The 12,229-nt window shown below is 39.3% G+C and overlaps 1 protein-coding gene across 2 annotated transcripts in view; it reads left to right on the top strand.

The window, feature by feature from the left end:
* Positions 1 to 12,229, top strand: part of LOC124605436 (histone-lysine N-methyltransferase E(z)) — a 96,325-nt gene that overhangs the window by 25,639 nt on the left and 58,457 nt on the right. For both annotated transcript variants that reach the window (XM_047137102.1, XM_047137103.1), the window contains exon 6: positions 985 to 1,148. In XM_047137102.1, coding sequence (XP_046993058.1) covers positions 985 to 1,148 — 164 coding nt within the window. The remainder of the gene's footprint in view (positions 1 to 984; positions 1,149 to 12,229) is intronic.

Genomic DNA, 12,229 nt, shown 5'->3' with positions numbered 1-12,229 from the left:
TGTTTCTAGAAAACTGCTGCATCACCATAAAAACAGAATCGCTGAAGGAGCTGAGCACCATAACAAAAAGTGAGTTCCAGAAATGCTTCCAAGATGAGAGAGGTGCTGGCACAAATGTATGCTATCTGGAGGGTGGAGGTTGGGGGTGGTTACTTTGAAGGGAACAAAGTTGATGTTGAATAAATAAAAATTCTTGAAGAACAATAAAAATTCCCGTTACTCTTTGATCCCCCCCGAGTTTCTCTGCCTGATAATAATTTTCAAACAATGGAAAATCCACATATGAATATCAACAATGTAGGGGAAGATAAATTGTGACTTACCTTAAAGAAGACAAATTAAGTTGCAGATAGGCCCAATTGAATGGCACTTACAAAAAAGGTTCGGCCACAGCCTTCATCAGCAAAAGAGAAACAGAGACACACCGTTCATACACACAAGCAGGCACATCTCACACACATGATAGCCAACTCCAGCAGATCAGGCCAGAATGTTCTGTGTTTCTCTTTTGCTGATTAAGACTCTAGCAAAATCTTTGTAAAAGTGTCTTTTAATTGTGCCTGTCTGCAACTTAACATTTCTTCCTTACAATACCGAGCGAGGTGGCGCAGTGGTTAGCACACTGGACTCGCATTCGGGAGGACGACGGTTCAATCCCGTCTCCGGCCATCCTGATTTAGGTTTTCCGTGATTTCCCTAAATCGCTTCAGGCAAATGCCGGGATGGTTCCTTTGAAAGGGCACGGCTGATTTCCTTCCCCATCCTTCCCTCACCCGAGCTTGCGCTCCGTCTCTAATGACCTCGTTGTCGACGGGACGTTAAACACTAATATCCTCCTCCTCCTTCCTTACAATAAGTAGTGATCTATCTTTTCCTACATTATTAACAACAAATTTCAGTATGTAGTTTTTTATTAGTTTCTGGACTTGATATTGGTTATTATGCAGTGTTTTGTAGTTAACTGTTGTTATATGATGCTTCCAGGTACATTGAACTTACGGAACGACTTGATCCAAATGCCCTTCCTCCAGAGTGCACTCCAAATATTGATGGACCAAATGCAGAGTCTGTACCACGTGAACAGACAATGCACTCATTTCACACGCTGTTTTGTCGTCGCTGCTTCAAATATGATTGTTTCCTCCATCGTGAGTACAAAATTCTGTGTGATGACTCGGTTTCCGCGGGATTGCGTATGAGCGTGTGTGGAAGCTACTGCCCCATGCTGGAACTGCAAACTTTCTTTCATGAATCAACTTGAACTGAACATCTGATGAGTTCAGCGTTCTCAAACTGTTCAAAATTGAAATTGTTCGAACTGTTTGGAAATGGAAACTCATCACAGATGGGATAGTTTTGAATCCTTCACCAGCTGATGACATAACACAGTGCACACTTCAAATAAAACTTCCTTGTCTGTTTTTCCAGTTTAAATGTATAGAGAATGTTAAATGGCATCATGCTGTTGATCTTGGAGAGAATTCGTGCTAGCTTGTTAGTACACCAAAAAATTTCTTTCTGGTTTCAAATAATATAGTTTGGGAACATAGAGATGTTTGTGTTCGAGTTTGGTTCTCATTATTAAATTATTGTATAGTTTGTACGGTGTTAAGCCTTTCTAGTTCCATAACATGACAATTGATAACATGATTATTGTGATCGCCGATAAAGTTTTAAATATTACTTTATAAAACAATTGCTAACAAAGTAAAATCTCAGGTGGTTTGAAATTTTAATTCTACATGTAAAGAGTGAGATGGGAGGAGCAGTGATCACAGGCTAGATATATTTTGTACCGGTTTACATATTTTATCAGAAGAGCTGAATTTGCAGCTCTTCCAATGGGTTTTTTTCCACACACACTTCTAGCATGCGTAGTTCCTGGTGGAAACTGAGAACTTGGTGGTGGAAAAATTGCCTACTTTAGGCAGGGTGAGACTGAATTCAGACTTACTTTGTTGATTGAGAGTATTTTGTTTGTATGCAGCATGCAAAGTGGCAGGAAGTCCAGCCACAAGTCGAGGTAAGACTCCTTTTCCTCTTACCTCACTGTTAATAGATTATTCGAGAAGATTTCATCATTGTCTGTGCTCATTATTATTCCTACATAAAGTAGTGTATTATTTACTGAAATGCACACTGCATGTGAGAAGAATCAGTCTAACTATAAAGCAGAATTTCTGCACTTGAAGTAAGGTTTACAGATTTTTCTGACTGGCTCTGAAAGGTGCCTTCTTTTTAGGTGTATACTTGTCTTTCACTGTTCATATGTAGGGAATCTAGGTAGAAATTTCTCAGAAATATCCTGTATTAGTAACAGTAAGCAGTGCGCATTAGTTTTCTTAGATCCTTTTTTAAAGACATAGTTTTAGAAGTGAAAAAACTGGTTGCAATTATTGTCATGATCTTATTTTTTGGAGGTGAAGTTATTCCATTTTTGAAAAGCTGCCTCATACAAGAAGTAGTCGTATCAAAAGCTATAATCAATAATATGACAGCTATAGAAGAAAGTTGTTTCTAGTGTTTGAAGAAATTAGGACAATCGTGGAGTTGAAATACTATCAATGCACATGTTTACTTACAACACATTTCTAAATAACTTTGTATTACTTTAATTTTATTCCCTCTCTGAAACTTGAATGATACTCCAACACTTGGCTTAATTTTATCGTATGATACATTTAGAATTTTGGGAATTGATTCAGTGTAATCTAGCGTAATTTGCTTACACTGCAGTCATGATTTATTATAACACCACATTACTTAAAGCAAAATGTGTTGTACCGTTTAATGTATAAACTTCTAATTTTTTTGTTCCTAATTTGAAGGAAGGGAAAAACTTCATTTTAAAAGAAAAGCTGTTCGTATAAGAAAAGGACCCTATTCTGTGATTTGTTGTTAACTTTATAATGTGTTGTTTTATTAAAATTAATTATTTTAATGTGATGAAGGTTTATTCGTTATTGTTGTTTTCTCTTTCGTTTATCTATAAGTGAGAGAATTAAATATAACTGTTTTTCTTGTGACCATGAAACCAACGTTTCACTGCATAAACTTCCAAAATGACTTTTAGTGACATTTTTGAGTAGACCTTTCAGGAACAAATAGGAAAAAGTGTTAAAAGTACCTATCTGTACTCTCTTACATCTGATGACTGTCTCACGGTGATGGAAGGAACCTTTCCGTCTCCTCCCTTGTCCAGTTGTACTTTGAACACATATTTTACTGTTTCCAATCAAGTTATTGAGCATGACTTGTTGCCCAAGTTCAACAGATAATATTTATATGCATGTGTTTATTAACCTTTCTCGCGAGAAGAGCTAAAATACTTGCCTTGAGTAAGTGCTGTTAGAAATAGATGATCTCAGGCTTTTGAACAGAGATTACATATATTTTTTAAAAAGATTGTGTCACTGTAAGATTTTACATAGCTCAAAGAATATAGCGTCTTATGCAGGTTGCAGTAAAATGTAGAAATTTAACATGCTTGTGTATGATCCGTAGCTAACTTTTTTCTGTGGTTTCTTCTTTTTAATAAACTATCCTGTGCAAGTCTGTTCATCTCTATATAACTGCTGCAACCTACATCAATTTGAATGTAGTTACTGTAGTCTGGCCTTGACCTTGATCTCCCACTACAATTTTTACTCCCCATAATTCTGTAACATCTCAGGGTGTGTCCCATCAATTGATTCCCTCTTTTAGGCGGTTGTGCCATAAATTTCTTTTTTCACCAATTTAATTCAATGTCTTATTAATTTTCAGTCTGCTCGTTTATTCTTCAGCATTATTCTTTAATACCACGTTTCAAAAGCTTCTAGTCTCTTATTGTCTGTAATGATTATTGCCAACATTTCACTTCTGTGCAAGGCTACATTCCCCACAAAAGCCTTCAGAAAAGATTTCTTGACACTTATATTTACATTTGATGGTAACTTTTTTATCTTCTTCAGAATTGCTTTTCTTGCTATTGCTCACATGTATGTTATATCTTTTAGTTGAATTTTCTCATACTGAGAAATTGGAAGGAGTGATCTGTTTTACCTGGTAAAAACTTTCTAAAGCCAAGACCACACAAATATTTCTTTATTTACAAACCTTTTGACAGACTTTGCTGGCATCTTCATGTCTTCAAAAATTTGTGTTATAAAACATGTTCATTTTGGGTTGGCATGAGGTCAGCTCAAAATGAACACATTTTATAACATAAATTCTTGAAGACCTGAAGATGAGATTAAAGTCTGTCAAAACTGGTTGTTCGTAAATAGAGTAAATAAAGAAAATTTATGCAATCTTGGCTTTAGAAAGTTTTTATGTCTTATACTTAAGCCATCACCGGTTATTTTCCTACTCAAATAGCAAAACCCATCCACTGCTTCTAGTGTCTCACTTCCTAATCCAATTTCCTCTGCATCACCCGATTTAATTCACCTACATTCCATTACACAAGTTTAAATTTGTTGATGTTCTTCTTGATAAACTCTTTTCAACTCTGTCCATTCCATTCAACTTCTCTTCCAAGTCCTTTGCTATCTCTGACACAATTACAGTGTCACTAGCAAACCTCAGGGTTTTTACTTCTTCTCCCTGATCATTAATTTCCCTTCTAAATTTTTTCTTATTTTCATTTACTGCTTGTTCAATTTATAGGTTCAATAAAAAGGGGAGTGGGGTATAACCTTGTGCCCCTCCATTTGCAATCACGGTCTTTCTTTCATACTTTTAGACTCCTATAAATGCAGTCTGATTTCTGTGCAAGTTGTGAATAATCTTTTGCTTCCTGTATTTTAACCCTGCTACCTTCAGAATTTAAAAGAATGTTTTCCAGTCAGCATTGTTAAAAGTCATCACAAGATCTACAAATACTATAAACACAGGTCTCTCTCTCTCTCTCTCTCTCTCTCTCTCTCTCTCTCTCGTGCATGCTATCTCATGTATCTTACTCACCAAGTTGAACGGCTTTGTTGTGGCTGACTCCCAAGGATTTCAGTGATTTTGAGGGAATGTCGTTTACTCTAGGAGCCTTGTTTGGAATTAACTCTTTCAGTGCTCTGGCCATATCAGTATTGTATTTTCTATCTCATCTTCATGTGCTTCCTTGTCTCCTTGTCCACAAGGTTGTTTTCCTTTAGAGACCCTTTATGTATCCATTCCACGAGAGATCAGAAATGGAGCAATTACAAATGTAATGTCATGGGCTGGATACACTAGAAATCAAGGCACCACTGCTATGTCAGTGCTATGTTGGCTTCTTTTCTTCCCACTGTAGTTCCACAAGTATGATTAATTTGAGAACAGTGGTGTTGCAGTCGCTTCCTACACATCAACATGTTCTCTCTTACAAAAGCATGCTGGAGTGAGGCTGTTAGTGAATAAGGGAACTGAGTGCACACTCATCCTGTTGTAAAGTAGCACTGACAGGGTGAAATGATCAATTGTTGGTATCAGGTGGCCTCTAATAAAGCTGTGTTTTGTGAGACTGTGAAGTGTGTGAGATGAAAATTAAGTGCTACAGTGTATACAATTGCAGATGTATCCCATTAGAAGAAGAGTGATGTCCAGAAACAGTTTGATGCAGTAGACCACACTTCAACCATTTAAAAAAAAAAAAAAAATTCCATCTCCAACATGAGGAAACATAATGTGCTCCATCAAACGGAAACTGGGCACAAAGCAATGCACTGTTATGTTCCTGCAAGCAAAGAGCATGCTATTTCTTTATTCTTTAGGTAACGGCAACTTGGGTTTATGGGCGGATAGTGATTTGTGTGGGTTATCCTTTGTTTCTATAAACTTTTTGAGGACTGCTAATAATTAATTGCCGTGTAGAGAATACACTTCATTCTTGTGCCCTGTTTCATTGTATTGTCACTGTAGCCTCTGTGACCTGTCAGAAAGTGTGTGTATGTCAACATAATTGTTATATATCGTCTGAATTGAGAATACATATTAAAATAAATTTGCAGCAGTATCTGAAAAAGTTTTTTATATCTACATACATACAAACATATACACACACATGTATGTACATGCATTCACATAGGTACCCATCCACGCATGCACGTGGACCCACACACACACACACACACACACACACACACACACACACACACCTCTACTTGTAAATGTATGTGTAATTAAAAGCTAATTTATAAGTCATTGTATTGGTCTATAACAATCATTGTGCCCAAGTAGCAGCAATACCATGAGTCCTCAGTTATACCTGCAACCTTGTGTACTTGCTCTCCTGTCTATGCTAGTACAGTCCACTTCTATCTAACAACAGATTCAAGTGACAAGTTTTCAGTTACAGAGGCAGCAGCGGAGACTTGCTTCTCTTTCCTCCAAACACCTCATTATGTTTCCTACGTGCTGCATCTGTGTTTCCCACAGTCATTCATGCTTCCAGAGCCTTGCATTCCTCATCTAGCCATTCCTGCTCTGCCAGTTTGCACATCCTGTCCTCTTCATTCTTTAGACGTCTTTATTCCTTTTTCACCTGCTTCATTTGCTGCATTTTTATATTTACTCATATCATCGTTTCTCTCATGTGTCATCCAAGGATAAGTGTTGGATGTAATCTTTTTATCTCTGATCATTTGCTGCCTCCACTACTTCATATCTCTAACCTATCTGTTTTCTGTTGTATTCCTTTCCCCCTGTGTCAGTCAATTATTGGCTAATTCTTCTATTGAAACTTTCAACAACATCTGGTTCTTTCAGTTTATCGAGACTCCATCTTAATGCCCTGCCTTTCTGCAATTTCTTCAGTTTAATCTGCAGTTAATAACCAATAAATTATACTCAGAATCTGCATGTTTTGTACTTGAAAATCTGGTTTTGGAACCTCTCATACCCTTATGTAACATATCTGAAACTTTCTGATGTCTCCAGTTCTGTTTCAAATGTACAGTCCTCAGGTATGGTCAATTTCTTGACAGATTGAAATACTCGTTACTGAAACCACTTTATAAAAAAGAATGAACGAGATAATATAGACAGTTGCTGACCAGTTTCTTCGCTGTCAGTGTTTTCAGAAGTGGAGACAGCAATGTATAGGGGAGTGGTGGCACGTCCCAGTACACATGGTATGCTATCAGACTCTCAATTTGGCTTTAGGAAGGGAGTATCCACAGAAAATGCTATTAATTCTTTCGTGTGTAAGGCACTAGCAGGGCTAGACTGTAGATAGATTTAGTAAAAGCACTTATTTTTGTATGGCATAATAAGTTGGAACATTAAGGGATTAGGGAAAGCATCATGAGGGGTTCACTTCATATCTGGAAAGTAGGAAGCAGCATGTTTTCCTTTGGTGTCAACGGAGAGGGAAGAGGTTTAAATCAAATTGGGGTCAAGCAAAGTGGGGGATATCACAGGGTTTTATCTTGAGACTATTCCCTTTTTTGGTGTATTTCAATGATCCGTCACTAAACATGACAGATGACAAAGCATTGTTCTCTTGCAGATAACCAAAGTATTATTGCGAAAGATGTGGAATGTAATATAAACGCTATAGCTAAAAGGATAGTCGGTAATATCAGCGCATCACTTTCAGAGAACAGATTAATGCTTAACTGTATCAAAACACAATGTATACAGTTTCTGACACAAAGCTCTTGTAGAAGTGAAATTTTTATTGTCCTAATCTGTTCAGTCAGTCAGTGAAGTCGTCCTTTTTAAATTCTTAGGACTGAGGGCAGACAGAAGGCTTTCTTGGAAGTATCATGTTCCAAAAAGTGAATGCTCCTTGTTCATTGTAAGACCAGTCCCCACTGCATCTGACACTAAAACATAAAGGTTTATCTACTTTGCTTACTTTCACTCTCCTTTATTTTGGGGTAACTCTGTGTGCTCACCAATAATATTCTTAGCCCAGAAATGAGCAGTCAAACTGATCTGCGCTGTCAGTTTACAAAATTTATGTAGGCCACTGTACACACGGGATCTTCCTCCCGTGGTGGTACATTAGTGTGTGAGTATATAGTGCAAGAGGACTCACTGTCACTCACAATAATTGGACAGAACAAATTATATGGTATAAGTGTTTATTAGAATAAAGCTTACAACGTGCACAGGCAGCGCGCAAACTGTGGCTCCTGGCTTAGCTGGAAGACATACACGCCCGTCCGCTACGGGGTCTCGCAGCTAATCCTGTGTGCACGCACAAAGAACCTGGGAGATCCACTTCCGCATGAAGGTTGCAAGGTTCCCGACAGGGAGTAGACTATACTGGACAGTCTGACCTGCCCATCTTGGAAGCTGCCACTAGATGGCACTGGGAGTAAGTTACAGAGTCCAAACATACTCCCACTCTAAAATAAGTTTTCTCATTTTACAAATAACCAAAGTTTTAACAAACAACAAAATCAAAACAGGGAAAACAACAAAAATATAACTAGACTCAATATCAATGCACATAAAACAAGAATACACTAACATTTGGGATGCCAATACTACTGTCACACTGCATGTGAAACACGATGGGTACTAACATGTTGGGCACAAAACAATAAAGTATTAATATCATAATACATAAAACATGAAAATCAGTAGTAACAGCAGTTAGTCCTCAAGAAACATCCACAGCCTCCCAAGCGTATCTTATGAGTTAAGAGGTTGTTCCAGTAAATGGCAATTTGGCAGTGGCCGTGTATCATATATCACTACACAGATCTGAGGGAACTCTTAATGATTCACTGCTTAAGCAGGGGACACAATTTTACTGTGGGCCTCTTAATCTGCCCATTAGCAATTTTTACCACCACACACACACACACACACACACACACACACACACACACACACACCAGGACCGGGGAACAGCTGGTCAGTGACACCTACCCTCCACACCAAGGGAGGAAAATTATCCTCGTTGACCAGCACATGATCACCGATCTGGGGTTGCCATGCTGCTTCCAATGTCCATTTTCTGCGTTGTTGCAGATCATGTATATTTTCTGTGTACCACCTCTTCCAAAATGACTGATGCAACCGCTGTACAAGTTGCCATCTATGCAATATGTTGGCGGGGATCTCAAGGACAGAGGGTTTAGGATTAGCACAAAGGGGCTGTCCAGTTAGGACAGCAGGAGGAGAATCTAGGCCATGATGGGCCAGACCACCACTGAACAAGTGAACTCATAGCAGCTGGATGATAGGTGGTCAGGAGGATTATCCTCTGATTTGACATGCCTCCAGTTGGCAGCGGAACTCAGTTCCTGGATTTGAGAGACTCTGTTGGCAACAAAAATTTCCAATGACCAGGACTACGCTGCAGCCAGCGAAGAACTATTGTGAAGTCTGTCCACATATGATTGTCGCCACTATCTATGATGTCTAAGGCATTGGCCCCCTTGTGAATGAGTTGAGCAAGAAGCAGAGCACTCATAATTCCAGTCGTGGAAGAGCTGTTGTTTTACAGAGGCAACCCGAGATTTGGCTGCAGCCAATGAGACCAACACACTGTTATTGGGAAGAACACATCTGACATATACACACGCACCATATGCCGACTGTGAAGCATCACAAAAACCATGAATTTGTAATTTAACATACTGGGGGCAAGAAATGATCTTCCTGTTAATCAAAATACCATATAGGGAAGGCAGTTGCACACAAACAGCATTCCATTCATCAGTGAGGTTGGAGGGAAGAATTTCGTTCCAGTCATGGCTTAGTTGCCACAAGTGCTGCAAGAATAAATCACATCTTATGACTGCTGGACCTAGAAGCCCCAGTGGGTCATAGATTGATGTTATTGTAGACGGGACATTGCACTTGGTAACCTTTGAGAGCCGATGACTCTTCAGCTGCTCATGGCAGTGGAATGTGTCAGAGTCTGTGTGCCATAATATCCCTAATGTTTTTATGGCTTATTCACCAGTAAGATGACAAGGTGAAGACGTTTCTCTGTCCTGCACAGGAATTTTTTTCCATGACCTTGTGACTATTGGAACACCATTTTCTCAGTAGAAACTCCCCAGAAGCAAGTAGTTGAGTCAGCTGGGTTTGAAGTTCCTGAGCTTCAGATTCCGTAGCTGATCCACCTAAGAAGTCGTACACATAAAAGCTAGACATCAACACTTGCGATGCCATTGGAAACCTGTTTGATTTTCCAAAGCCAACTGTTAAATATATCTGGTAGCAAGAAGGGCAGCAGGAGCAGTTCCATAAGTGAGTGGACACAGCCTATACTCTTGCATCTGTTCAGATGGTGATTCCCACCACAGAATTCTCCAGAAGTTCTTATCATCAGGATGGAGAGAGACTTGGTGATACATTTTTGCTATGTCAGCTGACAGAGCCACATTAAAGGAGCGATATTTTATAATAATGGAAAATAAATCTGGCTGGATCATGGGACCAACCATCAAGATATGATTGAGAGATACTCCATTAGAAATGGCAACCCATCAAATACTACCCTCAACTTAGTAGTGGAGCTGCATTCTTTGAAGACAGCATGATGTGGAAGGAAACACCTTGGACCAATAATACCTTGAGAATTAGAGATCTCAATGTGGCCCAGTGTGACATATTCGTGCATGAATGCAGAATATTCCTTCTGCAGATTCGGTTGCCTTTTAAATCTCCTCTCAAGATGCACCAGTCTTGGAGAGGCTTGTTGTTGTGGTTCACCTAAGGGTTAACAGTCAGGTTTCGCTGGTAGTCAAGCCGCAAATCTCCCTTCTTCATCTCGTGCCATGTGACGCTGAAACTGAGCATCACATATTTTATCCTGCTTACTCATCGTTTTCGTAGACAGCTCCTCTAACTTCCAAATCCTTTGCAGTTTGGTATCTAAACTGTCACCTCTAACAAAGCACGAGGCCACTGTGTAACAAGGCATTTTGCATGCAGTTGAAGGCACCCTACCAGACAAAATCCAACCAAATTTTGTTTCAACCAGTGAAGGATGACTTGGTTTCACCAGCCTTTCCTTTACAAACAACAGCAAAGAAAACCCAGCACCAAGAATTAAATCTACTGTGGCAGGCTTGTTGAATTCTGGATCAGTGAGCAGAAGATTACATGGGACACTCCAGGACCTTGTGTCTGTCATGCTCACTGGTAGGTCACTGGTGACATGGTCTCCGATAGCACAAGTGGTTCTAACATGAAAGTCGTTGAGTCTAGACGACAGTTCAACATTACTGGTGTAAGACACTGAGGCTGCAAAGGCATTGTTTATGCCTTTCACAGGAAACGAATGTTTACTTCGTTTCAGTTTTAATTTCTCTGACATGCCCTTAGATATAAAGGATAGCTGACTTGCACTATCTAGCAGAACTCCGCAAACCTGCTGTCCTTAATGTTGACAACAGCTGTTGCCAACAAAACATTTCCTGTTCGTAGCTTGATAGGCCAAGGAATGGCCTCCTGATTCACTGTTCTGCCCATTCCTTGGTTCAGCAGGCTTGTGGAGCAGTATGTTCTGGCTTCCTTTACAGGTCTTACAAGGAGAAATCTTGCATTTAGTCGAGAAATGACCAGAATGGATGCACAAAAAACAAAGCTTATTTTTTGATACATATGCCCTCCGCTCATCAACATTTAGTGATCGAAACCCCTTGCATTTAGTGATCGAAACCCCTTGCATTTAGTGATAGTATGAGGTTCACTACAAAAATTACATGACTCCTCAATTTCAGAATTAGCCAGATGAGCCCTCTTCAGGTCTCGTTTCATTTGAATTATTGGCATTTCCTTGTGGGTCCCTTGAGGTGTTATCCTTGAACCTGATCAACTCGTGGGCCTAACATTTTGTTTCCAGAAAATCTATCAGTTGATTTAATGTGGTGAATGTCAACCCAGGCATCTTTACCTCCCACTCTTGACAATCCATGGGTCACATACTAGACAGAATGTCTTCTGAAAGAATAACTTCATGAAGTGGAACATCAGATTTGAGAGCTTCTAAGGCCTCCAAATGGCTACATACGTGATTAATTAGTTGCCTGTAATCGCACGCTGCCCTATGGCTGTAGGTAAGGCCAACAAAGCCTTAGCATGTCTGGCAGCAATTATTTTAGTGTTGTTACACCTTTGCGTAATAAGTCCCCAGGCTGTCGATAGGTTCCTGCTGTGGCAGGTATATGTTTCAATAGGTCTCTAGCTTCACCTCGCAAAGACAAATTAAGGTAATGAAGTTTTTGAACATCATCAATTGAAATGTTATTCATAATGAGACTCAAAAATGTATCCCTATATGATGACCACTTAAGGTAGT

Source organism: Schistocerca americana, chromosome 3, assembly GCF_021461395.2.
Source record: "Schistocerca americana isolate TAMUIC-IGC-003095 chromosome 3, iqSchAmer2.1, whole genome shotgun sequence".
Taxonomy (NCBI): Eukaryota; Metazoa; Arthropoda; class Insecta; order Orthoptera; family Acrididae; genus Schistocerca; species Schistocerca americana.
The sequence above is the reverse complement of the archived record's forward strand: the minus strand, read 5'-3'. Positions and strand labels throughout refer to the sequence as shown.